This window comes from Dasypus novemcinctus, chromosome 5, assembly GCF_030445035.2.
Source record: "Dasypus novemcinctus isolate mDasNov1 chromosome 5, mDasNov1.1.hap2, whole genome shotgun sequence".
NCBI lineage: Eukaryota > Metazoa > Chordata > Mammalia > Cingulata > Dasypodidae > Dasypus > Dasypus novemcinctus.
The window spans coordinates 11830883-11846398 of record NC_080677.1 but is presented as its reverse complement, the minus strand read 5'-3'; the positions used below and the strand labels follow the sequence as shown (position 1 = coordinate 11846398).

The window sequence follows — 15516 nt, the reverse complement described above, 5'->3', positions numbered from 1 at the left end:
CGCCTCGGCCCGGGCCTGCTCCCTGCCCGCTCCAGGCTGGCTGGAAGCCCAGGCCATGCTAGGGTGTCCGTGCCGTGCCTCATCCCAGCAGGTGCTGCCCACTTGGGCAAGGCGGTGGCTCCAGAGGGCAGCTGAGCCGGGCAGCCGTCTGCGGCTGAGCAAGGGAAGGCCAGTGCTCCTGGGCAGGCCCGCCCCCCAGGCGGCCCGGCCGCCAGCTAAAGGATTGGGAGCAAAGGCCGCAGCGGGCAGCGGCCACGGTGCCCGGCGGGCAGCCCCAAGCAGGGAGCTCAGTGACGCCTGACCGGGTGCCAGGAGCTGTAGCTTTAAATAAACTTGGGATGTGCCTCCCCTGGGCAGGGAAGCAGCACCAACTGGGCAGCAAGCGGGCTCCGTCAGCAACCAGCCCGGCCACCGCAGGAGCCCCGGCACAGGCCGTGCCTGATGCCCAGCTCTTCCCACCACCTTGGACATGGCATCTGGGGCACCGGCCCAGCCTCCCAGCACCCCACTCTGCCCGTGTGCAGCAGCGTCTCCTCCGAGAGCCCCCGGGCAGGGCTGGGACCAGGCTCCCTGGGGAACCCTCGCCGGGGCCAGCTCCAAATAGACTCTGGAGAGGGGTGGTGGGTCGACTCAGTTCTGCGGCCCACCCCCAGCTTGGCAGGGCCCTGGCCCTCTTCTCCTGGGCCACCTACCCCCGCGTCCTGGGGTGCCCCGTCTCCCCTCGTGGCTGCTCACTGGCCTGCTTCCCAGGGTAGGAGCCTCAGCTGGTCTCCCAGGCACGTCGGGCGTCCCTCGCAGATGCCCCAAAGACCTCCAGGCCTCACCTCGCCAGGGTTGACCAGTTGCCCCTGGCCCTGTGTGCTCCGGTAGAGGCTATGCTGCTGGAAACAGAGTCACCGAGCAAAGAGGGACCCAGCTCCAAAGCAGCGTCAGGCTGAAGAGAGTGTGCCGGGACAGGGGAAGCTCTCCAGACGCGCCTGTGAGGTCTACACGGTCACTGCCTGCCCCCTCCGCAGTCCCCGCACACCCTGCCCCAACGGTGCCCAGGGCCAGAGGGGCAGCCTCGCCTTCCCACAAAAGGAGGTACACCCGACAGAGCTAGGAAGGGAGACGGCACGGTGGGAAAAAGAGATGGGGGTCTCTTCCCATGGTGGGGCGCAGCCCTGGCCCTCTCCTCCACCGTTCGGAGGTCCCCTCCTCTCTGGAAGCTTCCTCACAGGCAGGTTCCCTGCGGCCACAGAAGCCTTGGGGGCGTCCACCAGCCCTGGGGTTGGGGGGCCCCACCGCCCCGCCCCGCCTGGCCCTCCCCTGCGCACGTGCTTCCTGCTCCTCAGCCCCCACCCCCACCCCCGCCTGACCCGGAACCACCTCGGGCACGTGCGAGAAGATTCGTGGACACACACCCCCACGCGCCTCCGGCGCCGCACTCTACAGTTATCAATGATCGGCGGCCCTCGCCCACCACAAGGTATCACCAAGACAGTTTTTTAGAAAGGGGGAAGAGAAAGGACCTTGCCAGCTCCTCCCATGCAGGAGGCAGGAAGGCACCAGGCGGAGGCACCCCAGGGTTCTGAAGCCAGGAGACCCCCGGGGGTGCCAAGTCCAGGCACCCTGACTCCGAGGGGCACCCCAGGGCAGAGGAGGCCCAGGGCAGGTTTCACCAGGAGACGCTGCTCTCCAGAGTCTCCTGGCTTTTCGTCTCTGATCCTGGGGGGCCCAAGCGGGTGTCGGGACCCGCAATGCCAAGCAGATCTAAGAGCCACGCAGCCCCTTCCGCCTGGGTGAGGATCCCTATCTGAAACCACGCCTCCACGAGCCCCTGCCCCGGGGGTCCCTCACTGCAAACAGAGCTCCCCCCACACTAGCAGCCCCCACCTACCTCGACGGCCCTAAAACTCCGGAGCCCAGCCAGGCTCCCCGCCTCGCCCCCCCTCAGCCCACCTCCTTCCCCTGTGACCTGAGCTCATCGCTTGGCGTCCCAGACTCTCCCTTTCCAGAAGAATCTGAGGGGGAAATCCTCCAGAGCCCAGTTCCCCGGGACAGCCCGCGGCAGAAGCCGCTCCCACGCTGCCGAGCCGACCTGTGCCTGGGGATCCGCACAAGCCGTGGGGCTCCAGCCCCGGGGCCGGGACACGCGGAGCCCGCGGGCGGCGCCGCCACCCCGGCCGCTCGCCGGCCCGCGCCACCGCGGGTGGGGGTGGGGAGCGCGCGGGCCGGCGCCACACGCCCGCTGCTGCCCCGGCCCCGGGCGCGGCCCTCGGGGACCCGGGCGCCCCTCCGCCGAGCGCCAGGCCGCGCGGCCGCCCCCGCCGTCCCTCCCCTCCGACCTCCCGCCGCCAAATGCGTCACGTCTGCCCGCGCTCCGAGCCACCTGCTGCCGCCCCCGCCGCGCCGCGCCCGGAGCCCGAGTCCGAGCCGGGCCGCGCGGGCAGGGCAGGGCAGGGCCGGCGGCCGGGCGCGGGGGTCGGAGGCGCGGGGCCGTGCGCTCCGGGCCCGACCCGAGGCGAGCCGGGGGCGCGCGGGCCGCAGTGCGCCCGGGCGGGCGGCGTCCAAGGGTCGCGGCCCCGCGGGGTCCCCGGGCGTGCCGAGCGCCGCCGTCCCCGCGCTCCGCGCCCCGCCGCGGCTCTTACTTGCCAATATCCTCGTAGAGCTGGTACTCGTCGGTGAAGCGGGTGCAGGTCACCGTGGTGGCCATGGCGGCGGCGGACGGGCTCGGCGTGCCTCGGGCTGCGCGCGGCGGCGGCGACTCGGGCTCCCGCTCGCGGGCACAGCGGCGGCGGCGGCACGGGCGCGGGCGCGGGCGACACCTCGGCTGGCGGCGCCGGGCGGCGAGCGCACGCGAGATCTGCTCGCTCGGGCCCCGCGGGGCGCGCGCCGCACACCTACGAGCGGGAGGCGGGCGCCGCGCCGCCCCCCGCACACTCACACCCGCACGCGCGCGCGCTCCCGGCCGCGCACCCGGACCCCGCAGGCGGCCGCGACCGGAGCCTCTGCTCCCTGCTGGGCGCCCCCCGCGCCCCGCGCTCCCCATTCGCGCAGGTGACTACTCTCGAAGACCCCGGCCGGCTCGGTGCCCGAGGGTCCACCGTGCCTCGGGCCCGCACGCGGCACCGGAGCACGTGCGCCATCCGCACAGAGAAAGCTGTGGCCGCCACCCCCTCTCCGCCACGCGCGGCCCAGGCCGGGCAGGGGCACTGGGCTGGGAGAGGGAGAGGCTGGTGGCCGCAGCCCCGCCCTCAGGTGGTCCTCTGAGGCCTGGATGCTGAGGGTCCAGGGTCGCAGGCATTCTGAGCCCAGGCCGAGGGCGTCCCGAGCCAGGGGCACCGGGGCTGCGTCGTCAGCCACTCGGAGGGCCCGGGGCCGTCCTCCTCTGGGGCCTGGCCCACTCGCCTGTCCCCTGCTCCGACCTGGACTATGAAACCCCTCGTGAAAGGGGCCCTGGGCAGAGCCAAGGAGGAGGGACGCGGGAGAGGCTGGGCTGACCCCGTTTCCTTCCTGGGCGCGGAGCCGATTCCCCAGGCCGCACGTCCAGAAACCAGGACTTGAGGCCTCGGAGAGCACGCGCTTCTGCCAGGCACCCCCACACGACCTGGAGGGAGCAAGCCCTAGAGAGGACGCTTCCCGTAGCCAGCGCCGAGTTTGGATCCGGCCCAGACCTGAGCTGACCTGTTGGCTTTATCCCCCCTGCACAGCTCTGCTCTCTCACCCTGTGCTGGGACCAGGGACCTGCCCCAGAGGCCACAGAAAGGGTCTGATATTGGGACAGTACCCGCCCGCCGCCCTCCAGGATGCTCTGAGCAAAAAGCCTTTGGGCGGAGGAGCAGGGGCCCTCCTAAGGGCCACAGGTGACAAGCCTGGCCCTGGCCGGCTCTGCAGACACCCGGAGAGCATCAAGGCCTCTGCTGGACTTTCAGGCAGAGCGGTCCAGGGCGGGGGCTGCGGGCGTCCAGGGGAGTGCGCTGGCCTTGCCCTGGCAGAGCCCCAGGCAGGAAAGGTCATCAGCACAGAGAGGGGTCTGCACCGAAAGCCCGGACACTCTCCTCCCCTGGCGTGGCCGGCGGCCAGGGCGCAGGTCCCTGCTAGACCCAGCTGAGGTTTGTTTAACCCAACAGGAGCCACTCCCCAGACATGCTGGGAGCATCTGCGGTGTTCCATTTCTGGGCTCCGGAAAGAGAGGGAGGCAGGGCCACACAATAGAAGACAATTAGCAAAAACAAGCAGAACCAAAGCACTTCCCTCGGCGAAGCAGGCTCTCTCCAGGCTACCTAGAGGACCCTCGCCGCTGCCAAAGTCCCCCACACTCCCACCGGTGCCTCCGAAAGCAGAGTCCACAAGATGATATAAGCGGTGTTAAAAATAATCACAGCTCGCTCTGATTATGCTGACGTGCACTTGACATGCATTATCTCATTTAACTCTCAGACACTCCTAGGAGACATATCCTATTATTATCCCCATTTTACGCCTTGGGGCAACGGAGAGACAGGGATGAGGGAACTTGCCCAAGGTCATCCGACTCAGGAGTGGGTCGGACTCCACCCCCAGCCACCTGGCCTTGGGACTGGGCTCCTAACCGCTTCCCAGAAAGGGTCCCTTGCCTTTTATCTTAACTCACACACTCATACCCACACACACAGATATACACGTGCACCCTCCCCCGTTTACACATACACATGCGTAGACACGCATACACATGTATGGACACCCACACACAGGCATGCACACGTGTGCACACCTGCACATACACAGTTTTCGGCAGGCCCAGGTGAGGACACAGCAGGCTCAGGGCTACTCTCCCCTGGGCGGGAAGGCTGCCCAGGACCAAGATTACACCAGGGGTTGGGTTGACAAAAGGGGCCCCGTGTCCTGCACCATTCCACACTCTGCTCCTCCTGGCACCTGAGCTTCCCTGGAACATCGGGCCCAGGGGTGGCGGGAGTGCGCTGAGGCTGGGAAGGTGGGGGTGAGCGGGGACACCAGCGATGGGGGAGGGGGTGAGCTACCAAAAAGCCCCAAACTGTCCCTGCCCAGACCCCTCGCCGCCCCGCTCACAGAGTGGCCCACTCCCCACCTCCAGAACCAGAGGGTCCTCCCTAGCAGGGTGGAAAAGCTGCCAGGGAGAAAGGCTTCCGGCCACGTCTCTTTCTGGGGTCCTGGCAACCCCAAAGCCCTCCCATCTGGCTTTGCTCTGGTCAGAGCGGCCCAGACCCACCCGATCCCTGCCCTCGAGGGCCCTGCTCCCCACCACCCCGCCCCCATGCCATCTCTGCCTCCCACCGTGTTCTTTCGGGCTCGCTTTCGTAAGAGAGGAGGGCTCCCTCCCAGGTGGCAGCTGGGGCGGGTGTGGGGAATTTTGGTTCTGGGAGGTTATTGTTAGGACAGTCACCATGGCAACGAGCATCACATCTGCAGAGCCAAAAGTGCTGCGCATGGGGTTCATTCTCCCAAGGAACACCATGGCCTCCCCTATCCTCCTCACCTCCAGGGGCTGCTGTTGCATGGGAGGGATGTCACTGCCACTGCCTCTCCCAGGCTCAGCTGTCTGTCCCTCAGAGCAGACAATGGTTCCCCAGGTACTGAAGCCCCTGATCCAGCAACCCTCACCCATCCAGCTCTTGCTGTGGCAGCCCATGCAGGATCCTGTGGCAGGCACGTAGGAGGATGATGGCGTGAGTGATGGTGATGAGGATGGTGAGGATGGTGGTGGTGGTGACAGTGATCATGGCAGTGGTGGCGGTGGTGACAGTGATGGTGGTGAGGATGGTGGTGATTGTGGTAGTGGTGCTGGTAATGATGTGATGATGGTGATGATGGTGAGGGTGGTGATAGTGATGGGTGGTGGTGGTGGTGGGTGGTGGTGCTGGTGTGGTGGTGGTAAGGATGGTGGTAGTGGTGTGGTGGTGGTGGTGAGGATGGTGGTGGTGGTGGTGGTGGTGGTGGTGAGGATGGTGGTGGTGGTGGTGTGATGGTGGTGGTGGTGGTGGTGTGATGGTAGTAGTGGTGTGGTGGTGGTGGTGGTAGTGGTGTGATGGTGGTAGTGGTGTGGTGGTGGTGGTGGTGGTGGTGTGATGGTGGTGGTGAGGATGGTGGTGGTGGTGGTGGTGTGATGGTAGTGGTGGTGTGGTGGTGGTGGTGAGGATGGTGGGGGTAGTGGTGAGGATGGTGGTGGTGGTGGTGGTGGTGTGATGGTGGTGGTGTGATGGTGGTGGTAGTGGTGTGGTGGTGTGATGGTGGTGGTGGTGTGATGGTGGTGGTGGTGGTGAGGGTGGTGGTGGTGGTGTGATGGTGGTGGTGGTGAGGATGGTGGGGGTGGTGGTGAGGATGGTGGGGGTGGTGGTGGTGGTGAGGATGGTGGTGGTGGTGTGATGGTGGTGGTGGTGGTGGTGGTGGTGGTGGTGTGATGGTGGTGGTGGTGGTGGTGGTGTGATGGTGGTGAGGATGGTGGTGGTGGTGGTGTGATGGTGGTGGTGGTGGTGTGGTGGTGGTGTGGTGGTGGTGGTGGTGGTGGTGGTGTGATGGTGGTGGTGGTGGTGGTGGTGTGGTGTGGTGGTGGTGGTGGTGGTGGTGGTGTGATGGTGGTGAGGATGGTGGTGGTGGTGGTGTGATGGTGGTGGTGGTGGTGTGGTGGTGGTGTGGTGATGAGGATGGTGGTGATGAAGACCTCAATTACAATCCACACCATGTGCAGAAGCTCTTCTAAGCACCCAGTCTCCACCACCTCATGTAAACCTTGTCAACCTTGCAAAGTAAGGACTGTCATCACCTGCCTTTTACAAATGAAGAGACAGGTTCAAAAGGCTCTGTGTGTGACCTCAGTTCCCACAGCCAGTGTTGGCATCCAGATCTGCCTGACTTGAGAGTTGCTGCCTTCAGCCACTACGCACTACTCAAGAGGGACACTGGCCACGTCTATGTCGTTAGCGTGTGCAGCTTGCCCCAGGCACCCGGTTGGAGAGGGACAAGACTGCTACCAACACAGAGCATACCTTCCAGTGGGGACAGGGGACAGTCAACAAATAAACAAGGAACACCCACTAGTGATATTTGCTATGCATGGGCTTAAGACAAAGTGCTCTATGCTAGAGAGTGACAGGGACGGCTCCTCCAAGGAGCTGAGATCCCAGTGACAGACATGCTAGCCTTGAGAGGGGCAGGGGCGAGAAGGCTCCAGGCAAAAGAAACCGCTGGTGCAAAGGCCCTGGAGCCAGGATGAGCTGGGGTCCTTAAAGAAAGGAAGTGGATGCACCACCAGGCTCAACGTTGGGTCATCCGCACGTTCCGTTTGGCACCGAACCAAACCTGTCCAGTAAGCTCCTGGTACACAGGCCATGTCCTCAGCCTGGCCCGAGGACACAAGCCCTGCAGACCTCCTTGGAAACAAGCAGTGGCCTGCCCAGCTTGGCCGTGGCTGCGGAGGCACCATTTCTTCTGAAGATAAACCCTAAGGAAATCATTTCTGTGGAGCCTGGCACTGCAGAAGGCGCAGGAGCCTATGTACATGGAGCTCTGGTTCTACTGCCAATTAGGAGGCTCTGCTCTGGGAGAGAAGCTAATAGTCATAGCTAGTCAGCTGCATTTTGACAGACACAAAACGCCATGAAAGAGAACATGCATCAACACGGTCCAGCCGCTTAAAGCTAAACAAACACCCACCCAGGACCCCGCACTTCCCCTCCTAGGCATCTCCCTGGAAGACATGAAAACAAACATCAAAAAGAGAGAACCTGTACAAGAAGGAGGATGATGGTACATATGACATTGTAATTCACAGTAACTGAAAGCCGAAAGCAACGCATGTCCACAAACGGGGCGCAGGTAAGCGCGTCGGGGTCTATGAATAAAAGAAGCAGCTCTAGTGATACTCTCAGAAACATGGATAAATGCCTCTGACACCGATGAACGAGGAGCCAAGTGCAAAGAGTGCCCACCAGGTGATTCCATTTATGCAGATGTCTAGAAGGGCTGAACTCGTCTCTAGGTACAGAAATCAGAAAAGTGGTCTCCTCTGCAGAGGTGGGTAGTGCTGGGCTCGACGGCGAGGGACCCCGGGGAATCTCCTAGGGTGAGAGAAAGGTTGCGCATTGTGTGAGCACACGTGCATGTGTGTACACAGAGCAAGCAAGGAAATCCAGTTTTTTCTTCTTTAAAAATCCACTTTTCCTAAAATATCATTCCACCAAATGGAATTGAAGGGCTAAAAAGTCAGGAAGGGAAAGAGGGAGAAGGACCACATACCATGAACACAACAAGGAGAGTACGTTAGGGAAGCTTTATCCAACGGTACCTTGAAATTGGTGTATGGTACAGTATGTAAATTACACCCCAACTTACAAACTGCAGGAGAAATACATAAAGAATGCCATGGATGTATAGATACCGATGCCTCACGGAATACACATTCTTTTCTATCACAGGGGTCGGTCTGAGCAATTGCTCAAGCATTAGGAGAGGAAGGAGACACTGACAACAGTCAATGCAGTGAACAATGAGGAGCTGCCGGGAGTCGGGCCCCATCCTGCCTGGGGCCCTGACCGCAGCGCACGGGGACAGTGGACGGTGCCTGCTGCCAGGTCTTCCCTTGGAGCCCACCTGCTCTCCTGGAAGCAGGGGTCCGCAGCGCAGTGGGACCACGCTAAGGAGAAGGCTTTCCTAAGATAGTGCTGCGCTGTGTACCAGCTCCCCCAGGAGTCAGTTATTCCAGGTTTCAGAGAAAAGGAGGCATTTGTAATAAAGATATGCATAGCTGTGCTATTTATAACGGAAAACTGGAAACAACCCAAATTACCCACCGCGGGGACTGGCCTAGCAGACACTTGGAGGCAGCGCTGGGAAGGCTGGGCCACGTGGCCCGTGGGCGGGCTGCGGGCTGCCGCGAGGGGAAGGGACGCGGCAGGCAGTGTGTACACAGCGATCGTAGTTATGGAATGCACAGGCGTGCATCTCCTTCAGGGGCGGGAGGGCCGAGCAGGTCCAACAACCGCTGTCCCAGGGGGCTTCCTGCATGCCCAGCACCCTGACTGACGCCTCCACCTTGCAAACAAGGATGTGGCACCTGCCCGGGCGGAGCTTGCCCCACCTGGCCGGGCCGCAGCTCACCTCCACTCTGCTGCCTTTTTTGATCCACCCTTCTTGCCCTCCCGGGGCTCGTGGCACTGGGGGGTCTTCCCAGGCTTCTTGGCTCCCTCCTGGGGGTCCCCGGGCGCGGGGCCTCTTGGGAACCCTAGCAGGAGGCTGGCGCTCAGAAGGGGGGAGGGGAGCCTTCAGAGTGCCTCCCACCCCAGCCTCCTGCCTCCAGGGTCACGCAGGAGCTGCCCAGCCCTGCTACCATCCTGCCTGCCCTGCCTCTTCTGGGAAGACGCCGGGACGGCAGACACAGCCCCTCTCTGCCCCTGCTCCACCCCCCACCCCCCACTCGGCTTGCCAGGCCGTCAGGGCTTAGGGACCCTGCCACAGCGGAGCTTGCAAGAGGAGGCCCTGGAGGGAGGCAGCTAAAAATGGCCTGTGATGTGGCTTGGCACAGGTGCCCGTCAGGTGGCCGCAGCCGGCCTGCGCCACCGCCTTAGTCACTTCTCTGAATTCCCCTCAGTCTCTGGCCCCTGGCCCGACCGGGGCATCTGCCACAGGCTTCAGAGGGCAGGAATCCAGCTGGGGGCTCGGGGGGCAGCCCAGCAGGCCCACAGCTCCCCAGGGCCGGCCCCGTGGCAGGCGGCCAGGGCACGCGCGCCCCAGCATGGCATGGCTGTGGGTCGGCCCGGCGACCGGCCTCTCCCAGGCCCCGCAGCCCCTCAGGGGTGGCTGGAGGAGGGTGGACGGGCCCCTCTCGGCCCGCCCAGTTCCTACCAAAGTGGCTCTCTGCCCTGGCTTTCTCCCTCGGCAGGGCATGCGTGGGTTCTGGTCCTCCCTGTTTAAGCCCCCAGGGGTCTCCAGAGGCCCTAGCAGGCCTAAGTCCCCGACCCAAGAGAAACCAGGCCGGCTGGGGGCCAGGCCTGACAAAACCCACCACCCCCTGAAAACTGCCCTGCGGGGATTTCATCACCTCCGATGGTCACCGTTTAAGAATAGCGACTGTTCCTAGGTAAGGGGCTAGAGGAGGGATCCATTAGGAAGGGCGCTCAGGAATCAGGGTGCAGGGGGCCCCTGCCCATGAGAGTCAGGGTTGCGCGGACCACTCCCACCTCTCTGGGTTGGGTGGCAGGACTGACAAAAAACAGAAAGCAGAGCAGGTTTGCAGTAAAGATATTAAAGATGTCAGGTGAGCACATGCGTCTGAAGGACAGAAGAAAGACAAGAATTGAGTATACAGCCTGGGGCATCAACTGGAGAAGGAGGAATTGAAGCCGCAGCCCAGTAAATGTCGCCAGGAGGAGCGCGAGGGGCCAGTACAGATCCGTGAAGGTGCCAGCACTGACGAGGTGTCTGAGAAACAGATGCCTAAAGAGACCAAGGAGGAGCAGCCAGAGGGTGATGGAACCAGCAGAGAAGAGCATCATGAAAGCTGGGGCCCAGATGCTTCAGGGCAGAGACAACAGCGGTGATGGGCCCAGGGCCTGCGGTGCAGCAGTCGATGACTGAAGGGAAGGAAGTCACGGGGCAGAGGAGAGCTTTCTCTGTCCAGAAGCCAACTTGGACTTGCACTCCTAGACATAATGGCTTAGCGGCACCACACTGGCCCACCTACCATAAGTGGCCGTAAAATTGGACACAACAGGCAGCAGAGACAACAGGCATGCAAGGCTTGGATCTCTGAGAGAAGAAAGCTTGCAAGGTGAGGCGACAGTCGCTCAGCTCTCTGCCTGGAGGTGGCTTACTCACTGCACTCAGAGTGCCGGGATCTGCAGAGAGCACAGGGACCACACAGCACAGAGCTGAAGAGGGAGAGGTCAGAGTTTGGGGCAGCTGAAAGGTGGAGAGTGAGACGTCAGAGAAGAGAGTACTGTGCAGGAAGGGGTGGTCAGAAGCCCATGTGGGAACAGCTAGGTTGTACAGTACATGGGTAGGATTGAGTCATGGCAAGTCAGAGGGCTTAGGAATGCCTTGGATTTTCCACAGATCTGCAATAAGGAAGCATAAAACGAAGCCCAAACAAGTGCAAGATGATCAACCTGCAATTGAACTGCCTGCAGAATCAAGACTCAACATTCTTCAGAGAAAGTTAACAGAATCTTGAGTTTCATGATATAGTAGCCATGATGTCCAGTACTCAATTTTTAAAAGCTCTCTAGACATACAAAGAACCAGGAAAATATGATCCACAGGCAAGAAAAAAATAGCCTACAGAAACTGGGAAACTGAATCCAAATGACCCCGATGTTAGTCTTAGCAGAATTTAAAGCAGTTATTTTAAACATGTGCAAAGAATTAAAGGAATACATGGTTTTAATAAGTGAAAATATAAAAAATCTTGGCTCAAAAATCTTATCCCAAAGGGGAGCAGATGTAGCTCAGTGGTTGAGTGCCTGCTTCCCATGTATGAGGTCCTGGGTTCAATCCCTGGTACCTCCTAAAAAGAAAAAAAGAAGGAAAAAGAAAAATCTTAGCCCAAAAACCAAAGGAAATGCTAGAAATAAAAATTATAATTGAAATAAAAAACTTCCCTGCAAGATTTAACAGCAAATTGGAGATAGCAGAAAAAGGGCAGTGAACACGAAGACACATTGATGGAAATCCAGTCTAAAGATCAGAGAGGAAAAAATGAACAGAGCTGCAGGGACCTTTGGGACAATATTGAGTGGTCTAACATATCTGTAAATAGAGTCTCAAAAGAGAAGAGTGTGAAAATGAGGCAGAGTAAGCATTTGAAGAAATAATGACCAAAACTTCCCAAATTTGATGGAAAACACCAACCTCCACATCCAAGAACCTCAACAAACTCCCATCAGGATGGCCACAAAAAGAACCACACCCAGACACACTATAGCCAAAGTTCCAAAAACCAATGGAAGAGAAAAATCTTGAAAGCAGACAGAGAGGAAAAAAAACACAGAACTATTATTGACTTCTCACCAGAAATAACAGAGGCCAGAAGACAATGCAATGACACTGTCAATGTGCCAAAAGATAAAAACTGTCAATTCTCCAATAAAATGTGTCCAGCAAAAATACCCTGTAAAAAAGCAAAGTTGAAATAAAGACATTTCAGATGAACAAAACAGCAAGAATTCATTGCCGGAAGACCTGCAATACATTCAAAGACATGGACATTTTCCAGGCTGAGGGAAATGATACCAGATGGAACCTCAGATCTACAGGAAGAAATGACAAGCACCAGGTGGCGAAACCTGGCAACGACCATCATAATCATGTGATAAAAGTGAACATCACAAGTGATAGGACAAATCAACATTGTGTACTTCCTGATATGAACACTGTGAGAAGACAGCATCACCTCTGAGACATTTAAGACATACATTATGAGGAAACATTGGACAAAAAAAATTGAGAGACATACTATAAGGCACTCTTCAAAAATCTCAAAAATTTTCAAAAATCTGCACTCTTCAAAAATTTCAAGGTCATTGTCTTAGTTGGCCTGAGATGCTTTCACAAATACTGCATAATGGGTTGGCTTTAAAAATGGGAATTTATTGGCTCAGGTTTGGAAGCTAAATGTCCAGAGTCAAGACATTGGCAAGGCTTACTCTCTCCCCAAAGACTGTAGTGTTTCAGTGCTGGCTGACAGCAATCTTTGGGCTCCTTGGCTTCAATTCCTGCCTCCCATCACATGGCAATGTCCTCTTCCTTCTAACTTCCTGGACATCCCAGCTATCTTTATAATGCCTCCAGGAATCTGGATGAAGACTCACCCTGGTTCTTTTGGGCCACACCTTAACTAAAAATAACTAAAGAAGGTGCTATCTTTAGCTCAGGTGAACAAGAGGTTCATATCCGCAGGGATTAAGATTAAGAACATGTGTTTGTAGGGGTACATAATCCAATCTACCACAGTTTTTAAAGGCAAGGAAAGACTGAGGAACTGTTCTAAGCTGAAAGAAACTGAGGATGTGGGACAATGAAATGCAACATGAGGTCCTGGTCTGAATTCTGGGCCTCCAAAAAACCATCTTGGGCACTAGGCATACTTTCAATGAATTAGATAGTGCTATTGGATCTAGATGAATTTCCTGATTTTGACCATTGTAATGTGTATATATAGGAAAAGACCCTTGTTTTGCCAAGGGTATGAAGGGGTAATGGGGAATCTATAGCTGCAACTTATTTAATTATTCAGAAAAAATTATAATATATGGACAGATAATATATATATAGAGATAAGACAAATAGAGTAAAATAACAATTGGGGAATCTGGTTGAAGGGTACATGGGGACTTTTTACTAAGCACATTTTCTATAAGTTTGAGGTTATTTCAAAATAAAACAGTAAAAGAAGCAGCATGGGGCAAGGAAGAGGAAGAGAGAGCAACATATTGGAAAAAGAGTCAAAGAAGCATGATTATTTTCATTAATATGGTGCAATATATGACTGCACAAATCACAAGTACACAAACTCAGTAAATTTGCCCCCTCATCCAGCTTCCATATTAAGACATAGGACAACCCCCGCACTTCTTTGTCCTCTTCCAGTTGCTAATCCCACCCCCACAATGGAGGTCACTCTTGAGACACCCCACACCCAACATAGATCACCATGGCTGCTTTTGAGGTTTAAATCATTGGAATTATGAAGTATTTCCTCTTTTTTCTGGCTCTTATCCCTAATATTATGTTTGGGAGACTCTAACATATTTCTGGGTATAGCAAGTTTGTTCCTTTTCATTGCTCTGTATTTTCCAATCACATGAATATACCTCTATTTATGCATCCATTCTACAGTTAATGAGCAACAGGGTGGATTCCAGTCTTGAGGCATTACAAATAGTGCTGCTATGAACAACCTTGACCATGCCTTTGGGGGAACATGTATTGATGCATCATGGGAGTAAATATCTAGTAGTGGAATTTCTGGGTCATTAGGTATGTGTATGCTCAGCTTCAGTGGACAGTGGCAGAGTTCCTCAAAGTGATTGTACCAAGTGTCACTCCCATCAATATGATAAGAGAGTTCTGGTTGCTCCACAGCTTTGCTATCAACTGGTATTGAAAGACTTTTCATTTCCCCAATGACTCAAGTATATGTTCATGATTTTTTCCCATTTTTTCATTGGGTTGTTTTCATTGCTCTTTTGTGGAAGCCCTTTATATATTCTGGATAGAAGTCCTTTGTCAGATATATGTACTGAAAACTTTACACAATTGGTAGCTTACGTTTTCATTCTCTTGCGTATTATTAAGAGTGTCTTTTTGGCAAACCTACCAAATTTTTCCTATACAGCATTTGAGTTTTTTAGTATCCTATTTAAGAAATTATTACCTACCCCAAGGTCATAAAGATATTCTTCTATGTTTTACTCTAAAGCTTTATTTTTAACTCTTCAAATTTAGTTCTACAATGCTTATAAATTAGGGGTGTGTGTTATAAAAGAGACATCCAAGATTTTCCCCATACATGTGTTGAATTCATCCAGCATAATTTTTGCAAAGACTGTTCTTTCCCCCACAGCATGCAGTGTTAATTTTGTCACAAATTGACATATGTGTGTGGGTCTGTTTCTGGAATCTGTTCAGTTCCATTGGTGTATTTGTCAATCATTGACTTCACTGGATAATTACTGTAGCTTTATAATGATTCTTGATATCTGCTAATGTAAATCCTTCAGCTTTGTGGTGATGGCTGTTGGTATTCCTCTTCACCTCCTCTTCCTCCTTTTCCTCCTCTTCTTCCTTCTTCTCTTCTTTTACTTCTTCTTCCTCTTCTTCTTCCACATCCTCCTCTACCTTCTGCTTCTTCAAGTTTGTCTTAGCTATTCCTGGTCCTTTGCAATATTAGATAGATTTTTAGAATCAGCTTGTCAATCAAGCACATACACACAAAAAAGAAACATACACAATATAATTGCTTGGATTTATGGGTGGGTTCATTGAAACTGAGTGTGGGGAAACTCAGATTTCAGACAATTGAAATTATTACATTATTGAGTCTTCCAATCCATGAACATGGTATATTAATTTAAGTGAACTTTAATTTATCTCAGTAAACTTTATAATTTCCATCTAGAAAGCATTGTGTATATTAGATTTATTACTGTGTACTTAATATTTTTATAAATGGTAATTTTAATATCATTTTTATTGTTTGTTGCATGTACATATAAATACACTTCTTTAAAATATTGACATTATAGCAAGCAACCTTGAAAATTTCACTTATTAATTCTAATAAGTTGCCTGATTTTTGGGGGGGTATTTTGTGGATGTAATCATGTCATCTATAAACATTGACTTTTATTTCTTCCTTTCCAATCTTTATGTCTTTACCAACTTGTTTTTTGCACTAGCTAGTATCTACAATTCAATGTTGAGTATTGTGGGTTTCCCACTGTCATTTCCCATCTCAGAAGGAAAGTTTACAATATTTCATTATTAAAAATTTTTTTTTTGTAAATATCCTTTGTAATTAGT

The 15516-nt window shown here is 55.3% G+C and overlaps 1 protein-coding gene across 13 annotated transcripts in view; it reads right to left on the bottom strand.

Annotated features, from left to right (window-relative positions):
* The window catches only part of CAMK2B (calcium/calmodulin dependent protein kinase II beta), a 113714-nt gene extending 110786 nt beyond the window's left edge, over positions 1–2928 (bottom strand). For 10 of the 13 annotated variants that reach the window (XM_058296685.1, XM_058296689.2, XM_058296686.2 and 7 more), the window contains exon 1: positions 2631–2872. In XM_058296685.1, the coding sequence (XP_058152668.1) occupies positions 2631–2695 (65 nt within the window). In that variant the 5' untranslated portion in view covers positions 2696–2872. Of the gene's footprint in view, positions 1–2630 lie in introns of all 13 variants that reach the window. The other 3 variants (XM_058296692.1, XM_058296695.1, XM_058296693.1) reach the window with 2 other exon arrangements.
* Positions 2929–15516: the final 12588 nt, after the last annotated feature.